This window comes from Rhopilema esculentum, chromosome 15 (assembly GCF_057945365.1).
Source record: "Rhopilema esculentum isolate cy_ngs chromosome 15, ASM5794536v1, whole genome shotgun sequence".
NCBI classification, from domain to species: domain Eukaryota; kingdom Metazoa; phylum Cnidaria; class Scyphozoa; order Rhizostomeae; family Rhizostomatidae; genus Rhopilema; species Rhopilema esculentum.
In genome coordinates, this window is record NC_142829.1 from 562,824 (window position 1) to 582,896 (window position 20,073).

General features: G+C 33.8%; 1 protein-coding gene across 1 annotated transcript; it reads left to right on the top strand.

Annotated features, from left to right (window-relative positions):
• The first annotated feature begins 33 nt into the window (after positions 1 to 33).
• On the top strand, positions 34 to 15,176 carry LOC135685732 (uncharacterized). The gene is made up of 23 exons (XM_065201782.2): positions 34 to 1,223; positions 2,522 to 2,565; positions 3,977 to 4,035; positions 4,533 to 4,594; positions 4,817 to 4,883; positions 5,281 to 5,371; positions 6,808 to 6,888; positions 7,263 to 7,319; positions 7,470 to 7,540; positions 7,957 to 7,989; positions 8,192 to 8,223; positions 8,920 to 8,968; positions 9,168 to 9,276; positions 9,696 to 9,743; positions 9,903 to 9,992; positions 11,033 to 11,106; positions 11,774 to 11,810; positions 12,445 to 12,593; positions 12,825 to 12,917; positions 13,062 to 13,139; positions 13,271 to 13,336; positions 13,547 to 13,755; positions 14,109 to 15,176. The coding sequence occupies exons 2-23, from the start codon at positions 2,538 to 2,540 to the stop codon at positions 14,212 to 14,214; spliced, it is 1,689 nt and encodes a 562-aa protein (XP_065057854.2). The 5' UTR covers positions 34 to 1,223; positions 2,522 to 2,537; the 3' UTR covers positions 14,215 to 15,176.
• The last annotated feature ends 4,897 nt before the right edge of the window (positions 15,177 to 20,073 follow it).

Below are 20,073 nucleotides of genomic sequence, written 5' to 3' on the forward strand. Positions count from 1 at the left end.
ATTTTCTTGAATTAAGAAGCTTACGTACTCATGGAAACTTGAAAATATTAGCATGATAACCTGAGATTGATGCTGGAAGAAGCATATATCCAGTTTGGAAAGGCTAGTTCCTTTTGCGGCGAAGGATTTGAGAAGAGTATCTTCTCATTCCTTTGTGAGATGAGTATCTTCTTCTCACACCGAAACTTGAGTGACCTTGAAAGTATCACCAATGAAATAGCTGAAAATATGCCAGTATGGCTCGCTACTAACAGACTAACACTAAACATATTTAAATACAGCTTTCTAATTACCCCTAAAAAGTAGAGGATCACATTGAAAAGTAAAAATCAGAACAGACAACACTCCTTTCGTGGAAAATGACCAAATTAATAATCTTGGTAAATTGATTTTGATAACACGCCCAACATGTTTATGTGAAAGTTTGTAGAGGCATTGGAATCTTGGCGAAATGAGACACTTTGTTTCTTCAAATACCCTGAAAAACATTGAAAATAAATTACGTAAACATGGCATATCAAACTTTTCAAACAAAATGCTACTTAATATTTTGATGGATGGCGAAGAAAAATTCAACACTGTAAGAATTTGGAACTAATTTCCTCATAATCCAGCCAAAATGATTTTCTTCACATTTTAGCAAATGGCTCACAATAAAGAACTCAAGTACTTGCTAAAAACAACAAATACAGCAGGATACCTGCTTGCAAAGCACGACGTCTTTTCGATGAAATATGTCTATTGTCTACCGTCGTCCTTCTCCCTTGATTTACTTTTTCTTCAAATGACCCTTTTATTTTAATATTGCTTTTCTTTTCCTTGTTTTGATACATAAAATGTTTTTCAAATCAATTTGACTAGCAGAATTACAACTAATTCTGTGTATTGTATCCTCGGTGGCTAAAACGTATAGACCACTGAGCTTGATAACGCTTGCAGTTTTTCTCAGTTTCCTAGGCCCTGTATATATGCAAAAATCTCATATTAATTTCAGTAAAAGTTAGTTGTAGAATCTTAACTTTTAGATATGTTGTTGTTAAGTTATTGTGCTGAAATAAAAATAAATTTGAATTTATATTTGAATTTTAAGGCAAATGGCTGGAAACTCAAGTGGAACCTGTGGGAACCTGCCTCGATATGAAGCCGAGACCGGTAAACTGATAATTATTGCTACATCAAGCTGTGTGCTGTGCTGAAATCTGATGCTGATGCCAAAAACACAGGTAAGCATAATCATTCATTGACAGATGTATGCAAACAGTATATATAGTTTTAATCTGCCTTGCGAATGTTTCATGGCTTTTACTATGGTGTAAATCATAACGGAATCCCTGACAGTATTGTGTGAACCTGGATCGTCTTTGTTGATGATATATCGTTCAACACACCTTTCTACCTTGCTACAACTTTGTGTCCCATACAAGAATGGGCGGACATGAACATTCCGGAGAGCTACCATGTTTTGTTTGATGTCATATTTCTAGGAGAGCGTTCCCTGACCCTAGGCGACCTGTGATTCGTTGATGTAGTCAAAAAAACTCCTTGACGTGTATGACACGAGGTTAATCGGATTATCCGAACCGGATCCTTCACCTTCGCCCAAGAATGTGGTATGCAATGCAATATAAAGTTTAACGTTTTTTTTTCGAGATACAGTTGTAAGATTTTCTCGACAAACAACTCAACACAACAACAAAAAACTCAAAAATCATGAATCATTCACGATATAAACAAATGCCATATAAACGACTGTTGGATTGTGGAAATAGGATCGTGGCTAGGGAGTCCATAGCCCAAACCCACACCCACCCCAATAGTATATTTTGGAACTAACTGTTTGATGCAGTCACATTTATTGTCCTTAATTATGAAAACAAGTTAGAATTACCTTTGCATGAGTAAAACACATATGATATTTAACAAGTAATTGAATTTACAGTTTGAATTTCATCAAACTGAAATTAAGTACAATTAAGAATAAGGAACAGTGCAAGAACATTTTAAAGCTGAAATTGGTAGCAAAATGAAAATGGGTAGCAAATTGAAAATGGGTAAACACCAGTCCCCCAAAATTTATATTCTTATATAGTAATAAGATTTTGCATATGAGCAAATGATGACTAGAGTTATGGCATACCAACAAATATGTCAGTTTAGACATTTAGACATCTTGAACAGCATACCCTGAAAGAGCATGGTGAAATTCCATTTAATACAAGCTCTTTCCATGTAAAATAATTTGGTCATGTTTATAAAAGTAATCCATTTGAAGCCCAGCACTTTCTGTTGCTATATCTCTGTCAGTTTAAAATATATTTGATTGATTTTGCATTTTCTCTAAAAATGCTCTGTGTTTTGTGGTTGTAAATTTGAAAAATATATTTTTTAAGACATCAAACCTTTGCACTCTTAGAAGAAACTTACCACAATATTTTCATAAAAGCATTCATCTCCTATTGTAACAGACATGTTTATTGTACTATATGAATTTTAAAATTGTGCCTCTGTTATTTATTTTAAGGACTGAATTTTCTGTCATGGATCCTGCTTCAAATGTATCAATAGGTAATATAACCTTCGTCTGATTTGATCAAAATCTCTCCTTCAACTGACATATATTGGGTAATAAAAATGATTAGATGACTAGGTCTTGCCAAATCGAAAAGATGGTCAGGTATATTTCAGGTTTTGTGTAGTCTATAGAGTATCACACTTTCTGATCAAGTCTCTAGGATGCAACATATTTTCCTTAGCAGTAGCAATTTTTTACATAGGCAAAGGACCCATATTGACAATGTCAGAGGAGTCATGGATGACCTTGCCTTTGTAGAGTCGTGTCACCCCTTAGGGAACTATTCAATTTTTTCACTTTGAACTTATTGTGCTGATGACATTACTCATAATTTTGTTAGTTATCGTTGTTTCATTTTGTTCATAAAAGCTAGGATAATCTTTTATAAGTAAGTGAATGTAAAAGAAAGTAAGTAGCTGTCAACCCTTTTTTTTACTGCACCTCAACTTTCATGGCTATTCCCTCAGTCAGTTTTTTAGCTAAAATAGAGCAAAACACCACAACGTGTTTATTCGTCTCTCAAAAATGAATATTTGTTGAAAGCCAACAATAGCTTGCACAATTTTCATTCATGGGGGTTCTTTATCGGGATCACCTTTATTTGCCTAGTGGCTTCTTTAATGGAGAGGCAGGCTCCTGTTGTGATGCTCGACCATTTATGAGTGGCTGAACATGTGACATGTGATAAAGTCTCATTCAAGTAAGAAAACCAAACTGGGGAATAACTTTATTCTTTCTTTACTCTGAATTTGAAAACAAATGGCTCAATGAAAGTCTGATTCAATATTGGCAAATGATAGAGATAGAAGAAAAGAGGGCAGACGACAATTCCCTGTTTTTCACTATCTAAATTTGAGTCATTCCATAAGGAGCGATGGCCTAAGTTTTTCACGAAAAAAGTAGCCTATAGTAATGTTGCTGGTGTAGAATGAGAGAAAAGCCAATAAGACTGTCTTTACACAAGCATGTAGATTATACAACAAAGAATGTGTCTGTAGTATGTTGATTTTATTAGGAAGTACTAAAAAGCTGAGGAAAACAATGTTTACTGAAATCGTTCCATAAGGGGCTACATGACTCTATGTGAAGCCAGAATTTTAAAGTTGTTTTAGGTGAGATAGTTGCAGTTCTGTTTCATTTAAATGTAAGTATAGAGCCCTAAGTTGTTTTCTAATACCAAATATGGTGAACAAAACTTCCTTCCAGTTAAAATTGTCAATGGGTAAAAAGCGGAGAAGGTCTGTGTTTTTTAAGAAAGTGCACTTTTGATGTTGTTTAATTGTTAATTTGGAAGAAATAACCAGATTTCTAGTATTTTTGAAATGGCTATTTGGTTTTTTGCGCATAAGATACTAAACATGAAATAACATTCAGATCTGATATATGAAGCTTCTTGTGATTCAGGGAAAGAAACAAAAAAATGCACAGAATGCTCAAGGTCGTTTAGAAATTGCGAATGCAAGGTAAGGCTGGCTGGTTTTTATTAGGACTGTTTTGGACCCAGTTCAATCAGGTAGCAATGCAATTATTTTCAAAAATGCAGAAAAGACCATGTTAAAGTACTCTCTTGAATGGAAAGGAGAACATATTTCCATTATTGTTTTGGCACAATCTAGGCTTGCTAAAAAATGTTGCCCAATGGCAGATGTTTTGGTTGTTGTTTTACATCTGCCAAACGAGAAGGCTATTTTCATGGGCAAGAGTTTTGCTTTAAGGAACATGCTGTTCCCGCTATTTGTAAGCTTAGATCACACTGGGATGTGTTTCCCTTGAATCTGATGAAACACTTCCTTACTGTTGTCAGTCATGTTCTAAAATATAGCTGTATGCTTGAATATCACAAAGACAGATGTTTCAATAAGTTGGAATATAACTTTAATGTAAAAAATTCCTTTGACAAATGACCTCACAAAGAATCTTGAAATCTTTTATATCTGTTACTTCCCTTTTCTTTTTGTAGTCATGCTCAAAATGTGGATGTATTTTCAGAAAATTCACTGGAACAAATTTGGTTAAAGGGAGGTGAGGCTAAAAGCTATCTGGCTACACATTAAATTAAGTGATGGGAAAGATGTGAAATATAATAAGAAAGTGTCAGAAAAAAATTATTGGAAGATTGATTGTTCAGTTGTATTTTGATTGCAAGTTTTTCTTACAAATACAATTACTTTTACGCTTACAAGTTAACCAAACCTTTGTTTAAATGTGATTCACTTTGAGCAGAGGCATCATTGTTCTTTCTAGATCACACTGTCGAATATGTGGCTCTGCTGTTTGTTTAACCTGTCACATGTTGGCACAAGGCAGGAAGGTAGAAAATTTCACTGCCTTTTATTTGCTAGTAGCTATTTAAACCTTTTTGATTTTCCCATCTGCTCTTACGAATTTAGGGTAATAAACTACTGTTCATATTACATTCCAAATTGAAACTTTTTTATGAAAATGTCTGTTTACTATGATTGAAGGAAGCTTATGTATTGTCTCTTTTTTATACAAATATGTATATATAAATAAGTGATCATGTTTAAAATGAAATTTTTAACTTCTAAATATGAGTTGTATGTTATCACATACAATTTTGTTGAGATTATAATCGATAGAAGGATTCCTTGTATATTCTGACTTATGATAACCTATAAAATTATATTTTTGTAATTAATTAATTAATTAATTTATATGTTATCGTTCTCGATTCGTTGCTGTTTAAGATCTGCACCAGATGCCACTTGAAGCAAAGGGAAGATGAGTTGAATAAGGAAAAAGCGTTGATTGCAATCGAACAGGCGAAATACGGAAAAGGTAAGGATCCTCCTAGAATGTATCGTATCACAAAAGTGTTGTAGACCAAACTCGTTCCATTTCCTTCTGGTCCGTTTAGAAATGGACCATTATGCTTCCTGTTGTCTTCACTTGAATACCTAAGAAAATTCTATTGCTTTCCGGTCCAGTTTCGCATCTACCATTTTCTTCCCTTGTAAACGGGACCTTTCTTGGACATGATGTATGTAAAAACGCCAGGGCATCGCTAAAGGGGCATTGAGGCGCTGTACCCCCAACACCTTGTCCGTCCGTGCATCAAGGATTTTTGCCGGTCAAAGAAGAGATTCTTCTCACCCTGTGCTATAATTGTAATCTTTTTGACGGCACAGTTAATGATGACGTCATTATATGAAAGGTATTGGTCATTGACAGTTCATGATTACTTCGGTGGAGGTGTGATGAAAACTATGAAAAAAATTATTACGCAAAATTCGAGAAATATCTAGAATTCCATTGGTTTATCCAAGCATGTTTTCATCAAGGTAATTGTTGATGCACCGTTCCCGGTGTCATATGCGTTTCGGTAACCTTATGCATTTCGGTCCGGGTACTCAAACGCATGGCAATTTTGGTTATGCAAAATCGTACCCAAGCACTTAAACAATAGGGTACCAAAATGAACGTGGAATTTCGCATGCAAAACGGTCCCGGTACATAAACGCAGAAACGAATGGTGGAATTTAGCATGCGAACCGGTCTGGGAACACAAATGTTCTGGTTCATATTGTTCAGAATGTAAAGAACAATCGAATTATTTCTAACAAGAGGGTACTAACAAGAAGCGGTGCTGTGATTTCCCTTGTTAAGATTATGCAAAAAAATACAACATTAATGGCGACTCTAAAGTTCTCTTGATTGAAAAGTGTGAAATTTTAAACTCAAAAAGCATTGTAATCAGTAGCGGCGCCATGGGGGGGGGACTGGGGGGGACACTTCTCAGCAGAATCGAGCTTGTATTTCGTCTGAATTCGATGAGAAAATGTTGGGGAGGGGTAATATTTTGACACCGAACTTTTAATGATGTAATCCTATGATTTTCAAACTGCCAATTTTCAAACAAAAGTTAGTCTTAGGCGTTCCCTGTTGGTGAAAGGGCGTTTTCTGGTGGTGAAAAGGGCGTGGCTAACATTTTTTTGGTTTGTCCCCCCCCCCCCCCCAGAGCTTAGTGGCTAGCGCCGCAATTGATTGTAATATCGCACTGCAATGAAATCACGTGATTTGAAACACATTGCGTTTCACAATGTTACACTTTTGCATAGAGTACCAAAACGCATATTACACCGGCAATTGCATTTTTCAAAGTAGCATGGGTTAGCTTGGAATTTCCCACTTGAAACATCAATAGATTTTTTGTGCATTGCATTTTTGTGAAATATTCCTTCCCCCGATTACATCATAGTCCATTTGATTCACAGGTGGAGAAGAAAGCACGCTGTATTCCCGACTGACGAGTGGTGAGCAGAGGGAGAATGTTTTGTTTGATGCTACTAAGCATGGTAATTTTTGTTATGATCATTATTATCATTTTTATACTCCTCGATTATCTTGGTTTGCTCGTAAATGCATGCAGGGCTAGCCATTATCACCTCTCGTTGCTTTTCGAAAACATGTAGATTCCTTTTGTTTATATTTTCCCAACCTACAAAAACAGGCAACTATTGTGTGTTGACGTTTTATAGCATATGATTATATAATTAGTACAAAATCGAGAATCTCGGAGAAAACCGCCCTGTTCTATACACAGCTGCGTGTACAGCTCTGCCTTTACGGCTTCAGCACTTCACGATTGACCGGTAAACAGTAATTTTTATTGGTTGCACTTTTGTATCCAGATGTAGCAATACTTGATTATGATTTTTTATCTTTCCAGGCGATGATCATGTGCTGGTTACTATTTTGGATTTGGGAGTAGATGTCAACGTAACAGGTCTATTGTTTCCATATGCTGTGGCAGTTATTTACTTTGTGTTCACTATTGACGCTATCGTTTTGGAATTTCCTCTCTGTCTTTTTATTTGATAGATTTTGCACTTCATAGTAAATTGTGCCTCTAATTACTCTTTGGTCTTTATTTTAGATAGCAACAAAAATACTCCATTATTTTACGCGGCAGAGAGCGGTCACGTGACGTGTTGTGCTCTACTTTTGGTGAGTGTGCTACAGTGCGATTTACGCAGTTATATTAGTTGTATTGATTAAAGTGGCCAGGTTGAGTCCAAACTGAACATATTCAGCCTGATTTAGCCTTTGATGCCAAGTCAGTGACATTGTCGTTAAATGTCTGTGATGTGTTAAAAGAATAAGAATGCAAAAACGGTCACCTGCCTACAATTTACTGCTATGAAATTAAGAATTTTTCCATCTTGCTGGGAAATTTCCTATAAATGTTGTTGCATTTTTTTATTAAAGTCAATTTATGCCAATGGAGTAATTCTAGCCAATCCAGCAATTCTTTGTTGATAATCCCACGGCTATAGAATTTTCATTAAGCAAATCTAATTTCACTTCTAATACACAGTAAAGTCGTGGTGGTGCATAAATTTGTTTCATTCATCAAATTTCAGGAACGAAAGGCCGATGTAAATGTCACTAACAGCGTGAGTTTGCTTTCTTTACAGTTTTCCTTAACCAGTAGGCCAGCCTGTTTTGTCGCTGATTGTTTTTGTTTGTGTTTAATTCGATCCAGTGTCCTTATCATTTCATGCCTTTTTCACAAACCCTTGTTTTGTAAGATTTTAGTATTCATCGTGTTCAGTTACTGCACTATACTCTGCTCAATCAATCTTTTTTCCCTTTTAGTGTGGATGGACTCCGCTTCATGCAGTGGCTTGGTAGGTTGCATTATGTGTGTGATCACAATTTAATCTGACTCAGCCTTATGTGCCCAAATGTCATTCACACGATATCTTCTTAAAGCCAGATTCAAAAGGCACTTGTATTCTGTGTAGTGGGTCTCTTTTCGCAATCAAGTAATGTATACGCTCATCATCTAGTAAAAAACCAGGAAATAGGCTGTCTGCAACAGCAGCTGGTTTAATTAATGTGTCTTTTAGTAGTACAATCATAAAATTATTCTTAAAGTAATTCTCTTCTGGAGATGATGCTGTTGAAAAGAAACCTTCGCAGCACTAAAACTGTCCTCGCACGGACAAAAGACCTTCAGGATCGCAAATAGGACAGATTCAGTTCAATTGAATTCAACTTTTTTGTGCAATGCAACTTTACGATACAGCTAGATTTGCAAAATATGGGACCCAGGAAAAGCAAAGCTTATCGATCTTGGATTACTTTAATTGAGATTCTGACATGAAAAAACAACAAGCTAGCAAGACTACATGCAAGCTAAAAGCTGCGCAACTAACACATGGATGTAGAATAAATCTAGATGATATGAAATCCAGATTTCTAATTACACATTGGCTCACGAAGAACCAATAAAACAAAATACCAACGAAGTTATGTCGAATTACTGCACAGACTTTGTTGCCATGCGATGTTGCAAGGAGTGATTATTTTTCATTTTGTAGGAAAGGTTCGTCTGATAACCACATTGATTGTGCCGAGCTTCTACTCGAAGTAAGTGTTGATTTAGTATCAACTCCAACCTTTTTAATTTTTCAATGGCCATTCAGCAGTACTCCAGCTGTTGTCATTTGCTTTCTTTGTTCCATAGTATAAAGTTTGTTGTTAAATTTGCAAGAATGCGTTTGACAGGATTTATTTTGTTGTATACAGGATGATACATGAACCAAAGTGACTTTTTCTGTTTCCACAGGCAGGGGTAAGCGCTCTGGCAGAAACGGTAACAAACGAGACCGCTGCGGACCTTGCGGAACGCTGTGGGGGCAAAGAAGAAATCATTGCTATGTTGAGAGCTGCTGAAGGTTATTACATTTGCTGCTTTAACTTATTAATTTATTGATAAATTGATTAATTAATTGGTATGATTGATTGATTGGCTGATTGTAGTGATTGGTTGGAATCTTCTTATTGCAATTATAGCTTTTCTGTCCTTCTCTGTCAGCTTCATCTACTTTGAGTATAGTCAATAATATTATATACATTTATAGGCAATGATTGTCTCGAACCTTTTTTTAAATTCTTGTTATTTGACTTCGTTAAGTTTTGATGATATTAAATGTTTTTGGTAATTTATAACTTTTTCAAACGTTTGTTTGAGTAGATTTATCATATTCGGCATCTTAAAATCGCTTCAGACATTTTACAGTTATTAGAAATAAAGTGATATCTTAAAGATTTCAACCTGATTTTTTCCTTTGACGTCTTCTGTCTTGTCTTTTAGTTGAAATTTCTGTAATATACTTGAAAGAGAAAGTCCAGGCGCTTCAAGGTAATTTATTGCTACTCATAACACATTTTATCCTAACCTATCGTTTAAATCGCAACAGGTTGCCATGATCGTGAATGATCTTTATGATTTGAACCGTTTCAAGCTGCTCATAGATTATCAAAATTGATATTTTTTCATTTCTGGTTGATTTTTCCTTAGGACTCGGTACGAAAGATCGGAAAGTCTGGAGAATGGTGACATGCTTGTTGAACCACGTGTCGAAGAAGCAGCTTCACGAAAACGATAAAGGTGTGCTGGCTTTTTGTTTTGTATTTTTCAGCCTTGTTGGCGTGTAACCCTTTTATTTCTAATGACTTGTATTTTAAACCATTTAAAATGCTGAACTGTTTTATATCTCGTTTTAAGAAATTATATCTTGATTATTCCTGCGAAAGCTGTATAGTTGCGTATACCATATTTCCCCTAAAGACGCCGCACATTCAGCCAACCATTTGTAATAAACGCCGATAACTTTTAAACGCCTTGAAAAGCGGCGTTAATTAGAAACAATACCAAGCAAGAAGTAGCGAATTATTCATACGCTCACTATTCAAAAGCCATGAAAGTTGTTATGTCATAGGGACGAGGACTCGGACGGAGACAGGAATGTTGACATCCCTTGACTTTTCAGTAACGTTTGTGGGATTTAAAAAAATTCTTACGCGATCGTTATTACATGTTTTTGGGAAATAAAAAAACATTGTTTCAAGTCTGTTTCCATTCTTTTCTTGTTATTTTTCATTTGACAAACTTTTCATTTGCATTAAACGCCGCCCTTTATTAAACGCCGCATCCAAAAGTGGATTTTGGAATCATAGTCACAGTGTTCTTTAGAGGAAAAACGGTACCTGTATTGCAAAGGGACAAGCCTAACTCTGAAACAATAATTTGTTATGCAATCCGTTTGCAGTAACCAAGCAATCCAACACGTTTGCAGTCGATCAAAATTTTTTGATCGATCATAGTCGATCTTTGGGCCAACAATTATGACCATTTGCAAATATTCACAAGGTTGTTCTAGAACCGTAATCAACAGCAAACAAAAACTCAAAAAGAGTAGCTTTTTTCAAGTAAGGCTTTCAATTATCAAGCAAAAGTTTGATTATATTTCTTTTGATTTTATTCGAACCAAGCTCGTCGTCCTTATAGTAGTAGTCTTTATAATCAATTGGGTTGTTGGAAAGTTTAGAAAAAGGTCAGAAAAATCTACTATTCCCAACCTAGCTTGATTATTTCTAATTTTGTTTTGCTCCTTTTAATCAGTTTCAAAGGAAATGCTTTTTATGCAGGTGTTGAAAGAAAGATGAAAGAGAGAATTGCTGTGCCAAATGAAAGCATATTCCGCACTGCGTCCTTAGACAGGGTAAGTCAGTCAGCTAAGATTCATCTGTTCGGTATGAAGACTACCCTCTGTGGCAGTAGTATATGATGTTTGATACAGGTCATTCTTTGAGATCGTTGTCAATGTCTTTGAAAAAAGCAAACCTTACCCAATATACTGCTTTAAGCTTTTTCGTCTGACACACCTCAGAGCATAAAACTTCAGAATAAGGGTCCGAAAGTACACGATGGAAAATACAAACCCAGTTGTGGATCGAAATAGGCCAACCTGGCCAACCAGAAAAACGCAAGCACAAGACCGGCATAGTTGTCCAGTCAGTGCTGCGTGCCTGTAGAACAATTACAAATGGAGTCCAAGAGAGATAATGAACTCCTTCTGTCTACACAATGGCTGCTTTTTTGTTTGTATGTAGATCGATTTCAAAACTACTAGATTTAAAGACGACCTGGCTCTGCCAATTATCTGAAACATGTCGTCATTATAGAGTCTAGAACAATCTGGGTTGTCTAAGAGATGTTGTCCGAGGGCAGAATCACTAATTTCTACTGCGTTTTTAGACCTACAAGATCGTGTTTTGTTTCTTATGTTGGAAGGAACATGTTGTTTTATCCTATCCCCCAAATCGTTGTTCCTCTAAAATATCTGCCCTGTCTTGAGCATGAATTTTATACTCTTTTATTCTTTTTAGAATTACGGCAAGAAGAATTTGTGTCAAAAGTGTGGAGGTACATGTTTTGTTTCTATAACTGTACAATGGGAACCTGAAAAGAATCATATTTTTCCCCAAAAAGATCGCTTTCTGATAGTTGCCTTACCACGTACCAACAGGTTATCGAAATTTGATTTGAACAAGATATGGGATATTCCAATAAAAGGTTTCTGCTCGAAGAGCGCAATTGCACTTTCCGTTATTATTTTAAATCTAAATTGTTAATTGCTAGATGTAACATCACAGCAACATGTTGTTTAGCGAGTATTTTTGGCCTAAGTTAGGCACGTTCTGAAGGTAATCTTTTTTATAAATCCTTCCCATTATTGAATTATATTTATGAGATCTTTAAAACATAAGTAAAAACATTCAGGTAGAAAATACCCTGATATTAGGAAACGCTGAACATAAAAGGAGCTTAGCGTAGTGATCTCTAGTCGTCAAATGAATGCATCAAGTGTGCTTCAGTCTTTATTTATCCAGGGTTACGTTTCAGCTGAAATATTACGAAATATGGGATGAATTTGAGGATTTTACATCGAAATGCAACCGACCGTCTTGTTCTTACAATGGCTGTTCATGGAATTTTGTATATTTGTTTTTTCAGAGGAAGATTCGTTTAATTGAAGTCATATGTATTCATTCCGCAGGATTGGTTTCTCCAATGAAAAAACAATATCCGGGGAATGTCGAGTCTCTGAAACCGATGACTGATGTAGAGCAAATATTAAAAGCAAACACAGCCATTCCTGATGTGGAAAACGAACAAGTTCAGCTAGAAGGCTTGGACTCAGCATCTGTACGTCTCACGTAGAAATAGCATTGGTTATTTCTGGATTTATTCAAGTATAAAAAGGAAAACTAATTGAACTTTTCGTGAGATTCAGAAAAGTAGCACTTTGCAGTATGTGTTATCAGTTAAGAAGTGTTTCATCTGGCTCTTCCAATTATAATTTAAAAATAACTGTGAAAACACACCGAAATTATAATTTACAGTAAAAATTTTCCTAATGGGAAAATTTCTTTTCAGTTGAGAGATCGACTGATAAAGTCGGAAGCAGAGAAAAAAGACTGGGAAAATCGGTGCAGGAAACTCATGCAATCTGTGGCCACAAACAGCAAGGTAATTTCACATATTCACGTAAAACGTTTAGTATTGCATCGATTCCGATAATCAAGTATTCAATATAATGACAATCAAATATTTTTTGTGTGTGGCATTTGATTTATTGTGATGCAATTGTGGGTCATATTGCTTTCTTTTTAGGAATATCAGAGGGCCATGGAACTAGCTAAAGACGAAATAGCCCGACTAAAAGAGGACAAGGAAGTCGAAATTAAAAAGGTATGATATAATTTACCATATACCATACCAAACCAAACCAGAATTGAGATACCATATCATTACAGCGTCTCCTAATTGTGATAGGTATTTCTACAATTCTCATTAGTTTACACAATCCCAACTATTTGTAGTGTGAAGCTTCGTTTGCAAATAAATTGGCAAAGGTTCGTCAAGAAGCTGATACGACCATTTGGGATGTAAGTGAAATTTGTTAGTTGTTCGTTTCTTAGAATTTTATCTGTCACATTTTTTCGCAATGAAATATTTGTTTTCTGTTATCTTTGAATCTTGCCATCGCTAATTGAAGATTGCTGGTCAGTTATATCCCTTGACAAAAGAGCGCTTTGATAAATTATGAATGAACCTAGGATCTTGTAAAGATTTTTGACAAGGACATTCTTTCTTAGCATCAAAAACAAATCGAAGAATTAGAACAAGCTAAGCAGGATTTATCACATCTGCAAAAGAATCTTAAGCTGACGTGGGTTCCTGATCAACTTGTAAGGATATGCCAGAACCATAAATGCAGGTTGCCGTTCAGTCAGACAAATCGAAAACATCACTGCCGCTGTTGTGGAAGAGTGTTTTGCCAAAGCTGTTCCGGACACAAGCTGTGGTAAGTTCAGTTTTGGTTGTTTTCTGCAAAGTTTTACTCATAATTTTCCGTTTTTTGAACCTGAACAATCTGCAGAGTTGAAAAATGATTGAGTAACGCTCTTAGCTGTTCATAGTGCTGCATATTTTGCAAGTTATTGCTATGAGTACTTGACTGCATTAACCCCCTTGACGTTAATTTCTACATCAAAACAAGCTGCAGTTTTTTGATTTTGTTCCCTTTCCAGCCGTCAAGTTCGCAATTAATACAGATAAGGATAATATTTTGTACGCTAACGTCTTGGAACTAGACATTGTATGAGAAGACTTAACGGTTGCCAATGCTAATAAACAGAGACCAACTTTCTATTTTAGCATTGCTACGTTTGGATATAATTCTCCTGTTCGCGTCTGCGGTGGATGTTACGCTCTAATTGATGACTGCTTCAGTGAAGCATGTCCTTCTGGAAACGATTCCTAGCTAACGTATTTAATCGAAGATGGATATCTCTATAAACTACCAACATCTTTTGTCTCCCCGCATATTGTTACCTGCACATTGCTACATCATTCAGTTCTGTCATGTCATTTCTCACCAAACGATATCATAATTTAATTTAAATAAACGATATTTTAATTTTTTTTAAAGTTGTCTTCTCGATGCAAGACAATTCACCTCGCAAAAGCTGTGATTTTTGTGTGCATATTATTTCTCACTAAAAGTAAGCCTAGATCTACGCAGAATGCTGGATGTATTATGCATGTCAATGATCATAAACGTAAGCAAAAAACCTTTGGAAGTGTGCTGTTTGCTCCATGTCGTTTCTCGCCAATAATTTAACGGTTAACCTTGCAAAATGTGAGAATTAAGCCTATCATTATTTAGAAACTGTTCTTTTTGCATATTGTTTTATGCCGTTTTTCACACAAACGTAAGTCTATACAATACAAAAGTAAGGATATTTGTTCAGTTTCATTTTCCACTAAATTTACGCTTTCAACCTTGCAAAAAATATGATATTTTTAATGTCTTTCTTCTGAAAAACTAAGCCTTACTTTTTAAAAACTTTTATTTTCGATGCATATCGCTTTCAACCAAAAAGTAAGCTTACACAAAATTTAATTTTTTATGCCTTATTCAAACCTATATCCTTACCAAAAAAGCATTTTTGATGCATTTCATTTTATACCGAAAAGCAAACCTTGCCAAGTGTTATTTTTCTGTGCATCTTATTTTAAGAAAAAAGTAAGTCTATGACATTGGTAGAAGCGTTATTTTATTACTTTTTATTTTACAAAAAAGAAAAGTCTATCACAATAGTAAAAGCGTAATTTTCCTCTTCATCTAATTTTTGCCAAAAAGGTAAGTCTATTACCTTACAAAAAGAGTAATTTTTTGTCATCCAATTTTTGCAAAAAAGGTAAGCCTATTACCTTACAAAAGTGTGATTTTTTGTCATCCAATTTTTGCAAAAAGGGTAAGCCTATTACCTTGCAAAAAGAGTGATTTTTTGTCATCTAATTTTTGCAAAAAGGGTAAGCCTATTACCTTGCAAAAAGAGTGATTTTTTGTCATCTAATTTTTGCAAAAAGGGTAAGCCTATTACCTTGCAAAAAGAGTGATTTTTTGTCATCCAATTTTTGCAAAAAGGGTAAGCCTATTACCTTGCAAAAAGAGTGATTTTTTGTCATCCAATTTTTGCAAAAAAGGTAAGCCTATTACCTTACAAAAGTGTGATTTTTTGTCATCCAATTTTTGCAAAAAAGGTAAGCCTATTACCTTACAAAAGTGTGATTTTTTGTCATCTAATTTTTGCAAAAAAGGTAAGCCTATTACCTTACAAAATGTGTGATTTTTATCATCTAATTTTTGCAAAAAAGGTAAGCCTATTACCTTACAAAAAGAGTGATTTTTTGTCATCCAATTTTTGCAAAAAAAGTAAGCTTATTACCTTACAAAAAGTGTGATTTTTGTCATCTAATTTTTGCAAAAAATGTAAGTCTATTACCTTGCAAAAAGTGTGATTTTTTCTCATCTAATTTTTGCAAAAAAGGTAAGCCTATTACCTAACAAAAAGCCTGATTTTTGTCATCTAATTTTTGCAAAAAGGGTAAGCCTATTATCTTATAAAATGTGTGATTTTTGTCATCTAATTTTTGCAAAAAGGGTAACCCTATCATCTTATAAAATGTGTGATTTTCATCATCTAATTTTTGCAAAAAAGGTAAGTCTATTACCTTGCAAAAAGTGTGATTTTTTGTCATCTAATTTTTGCAAAAAAAGTAAGCTTATTACCTTACAAAATGTGTGATTTTTATCATCTAATTTTTGCAAAAAAGGTAAGTCTATTACCTTGCAAAAAGTGTGATTTTTTGTCATCTAATTTTTGCAAAAAAGGTAAGCCTATTACCTTACAAAAAGAGTGATTTTTTGTCATCCAATTTTTGCAAAAAAAGTAAGCTTATTACCTTACAAAAAGTGTGATTTTTGTCATCTAATTTTTGCAAAAAGGGTAAGCCTATTATCTTATAAAATGTGTGATTTTTGTCATCTAATTTTTGCAAAAAGGGTAACCCTATCATCTTATAAAATGTGTGATTTTTGTCATCTAATTTTTGCAAAAAAAGTAAGCTTATTACCTTACAAAATGTGTGATTTTTATCATCTAATTTTTGCAAAAAAGGTAAGTCTATTACCTTGCAAAAAGTGTGATTTTTTGTCATCTAATTTTTGCAAAAAAGGTAAGCCTATTACCTTACAAAAAGAGTGATTTTTTGTCATCCAATTTTTGCAAAAAAAGTAAGCTTATTACCTTACAAAAAGTGTGATTTTTGTCATCTAATTTTTGCAAAAAAGGTAAGCCTATTACCTAACAAAAAGCCTGATTTTTGTCATCTAATTTTTGCAAAAAGGGTAAGCCTATTATCTTATAAAATGTGTGATTTTTGTCATCTAATTTTTGCAAAAAGGGTAACCCTATCATCTTATAAAATGTGTGATTTTTGTCATCTAATTTTTGCAAAAAAGGTAAGTCTATTACCTTGCAAAAAGTGTGATTTTTTGTCATCTAATTTTTGCAAAAAAGGTAAGCCTATTACCTTACAAAAAGAGTGATTTTTTGTCATCCAATTTTTGCAAAAAAAGTAAGCTTATTACCTTACAAAAAGTGTGATTTTTGTCATCTAATTTTTGCAAAAAATGTAAGTCTATTACCTTACAAAAAGAGTGATTTTTTTCATCCAATTTTTGCAAAAAAAGTAAGCTTATTACCTTACAAAAGTGTGATTTTTGTCATCTAATTTTTGCAAAAAAGGTAAGCCTATTACCCTACAAAAAGAGTGATTTTTGTCATCCAATTTTTGCAAAAAAAGTAAGCTTATTACCTTACAAAAGAGTGACTTTTTTCATCTAATTTTTGCAAAAAATGTAAGTCTATTACCTTGCAAAGTGTGATTTTTTCTCACCTAATTTTTGCAAAAAAGGTAAGTCTATTACCTTGCAAAAAGTGTGATTTTTTGTCATCTAATTTTTGCAAAAAAGGTAAGCCTATTACCTTACAAAATGTGTGATTTTTATCATCTAATTTTTGCAAAAAAGGTAAGTCTATTACCTTGCAAAAAGTGTGATTTTTTGTCATCTAATTTTTGCAAAAAAGGTAAGCCTATTACCTTAAAAAATGTGTGATTTTATCATCTAATTTTTGCAAAAAAGGTAAGTCTATTACCTTACAAAAAGAGTGATTTTTGTCATCCAATTTTTGCAAAAAAAGTAAGCTTATTACCTTACAAAATGTGTGATTTTCATCATCTAATTTTTGCAAAAAAGGTAAGCCTATTACCTTACAAAAAGAGTGATTTTTTGTCATCTAATTTTTGCAAAAAATGTAAGTCTATTACCTTGCAAAGTGTGATTTTTTCTCACCTAATTTTTGCAAAAAAGGTAAGTCTATTACCTTGCAAAAAGTGTGATTTTTTGTCATCTAATTTTTGCAAAAAAGGTAAGCCTATTACCTTACAAAATGTGTGATTTTTATCATCTAATTTTTGCAAAAAAGGTAAGTCTATTACCTTGCAAAAAGTGTGATTTTTTGTCATCTAATTTTTGCAAAAAAGGTAAGCCTATTACCTTAAAAAATGTGTGATTTTTATCATCTAATTTTTGCAAAAAAGGTAAGTCTATTACCTTGCAAAAAGTGTGATTTTTTGTCATCTAATTTTTGCAAAAAAGGTAAGCCTATTACCTTACAAAAAGAGTGATTTTTGTCATCCAATTTTTGCAAAAAAAGTAAGCTTATTACCTTACAAAATGTGTGATTTTCATCATCTAATTTTTGCAAAAAAGTTAAGTCTATTACCTTGCAAAAAGTGTGATTTTTTGTCATCTAATTTTTGCAAAAAAAGTAAGCTTATTACCTTACAAAAAGTGTGATTTTTGTCATCTAATTTTTGCAAAAAAGGTAAGCCTATTACCTAACAAAAAGCCTGATTTTTGTCATCTAATTTTTGCAAAAAGGGTAAGCCTATTATCTTACAAAAGTGTGATTTTTGTCATCTAACTTTTGCAAAAAAGGTAAGCCTATTACCTTACAAAAGTGTGATTTTTGTCATCTAACTTTTGCAAAAAAGGTAAGCCTATTACCTTACAAAAGTGTTATGTTTCTATGTAACTTGTTTTTACAAAAAAGTAAGTCTATTACCTTACAAAATGTGTGATTTTTGTCATCTAATTTTTACAAAAATGGTTAATCTATCACATAAGTAAAAGCTTAATTTTCTCTTCTTCTTACTTTTACAAAAAGGCAAGCCTATTACCCTGCAAAAAGTGATTCTTTGTCATCTAATTTTTACAAAAAGGTTAGCCTATTATCTTGCAGAGTGTGAATTCTTTGTGAATCTTATTGCTTATCATCTTACAAAAAATGGTTTTACCTCTTTTTAAAAAAATGTAAGCCTATTACCTTAAAAAATCTTTCTGCCATCTAAATTTTACAAAAAAGATACTTCTTGCTGCTTGACCATCCTTTTTTCGCAAAACTAATCCTATAACTTCACAAAAAGTGTGATTTTTCGTCATATTTTACAAAAAAGCAAAAATTGTGATTTTGGCTCTCATTTTTACAAAAGAAGTAAGCCTATTACCTTATACAAAGCGATGGTCGATTACTTTACAAAAATTGGAACTTTTAGGTATTTCATTTACTGTTTCATATTACCTTAAAAATGTGTAATTCGCTATGCCTTCTATTTTTCAAACTTACTTTTCTTTTCGGTATCGCATTTTTACAAAAAAGTTTTTTATGTTAAATTGCCTTTTAAACTACTAATTGTAAAAAAATCTGATTTTCTTAAGATTTGCTGGACTTGTTGGGAATTTTAGGCAAATTTTCAAAATTCATTTGAGGCAAAAAAAACCTTTTGTTTTCTTGTGCAATGGAATTGAATGAAAATGACTGTAGTCTAAATACGGCAAAAAACTAGTCGTGAAAAATGAAAGGCATTCTCATAAAAATATGGGTACCATTGAACAAATAATTTGGTCTCCGAGCTTAAATATTCAAAAATATAGCTTAAATAGTCATATTTTACTTGGGTAGAAGCCTTTCTTGTTATAGAGACAGTAACCCTCTTAGAAAAAGGGTGTGGTCAGTGTGGTCAATAATTTATCACCCTTTGGCAGTAGTGTCCTTTGGCTGGACCCCTCACTGCTAAAGCCATTGAATAGGTGGACTTCTTGGTGCATAATTGTCATCAAACAGTTAGCTTGCAACCTTCAGGAGCTTGTAAATTGACAAGAAAATAATACAAACACCATGATTTACTAGCTTCTTTTACAAGTACAAACTTGAATTCAAAGCTAGCATACTTTAATCAACAAAGAAAATAACAACTATTTAAAACCCATGGTTTGATTACAGTAAGCAAGCCTTGAATGTGTTCCTTTTTGGTGGACTCTTCTGTAGAAAAGGTATCAGAAAAGGTTAATCTCAGAAAAAATAAGCCCAGACTAGAACCATAGACTGGAAGTCTAGACTAGACTAGAAAACAAGTGTTGAATTTTGAAAAAATTGGAATCATTATCAGGCCTTTATCTTTTAAAACATAGACTTCAAAACTCATATCATGCATGTAATAGGGCACCAGAGCCACATAAATTCAAGAGGAAACAAAATATGGGATGGAGAAGTAGAAGAGCGTCTATCCAAGAAGTAGAAGAGTGTCTATCCGAGAAGAAGGAAAAGTGGTCTTCAATACTTGTGCCTGAACAGAGCATGCTTGAACCAATAAAAAGACTGTTGGCAGAGATTTTTTTTACAATGAATTAATGTTAATCTGGCAAATG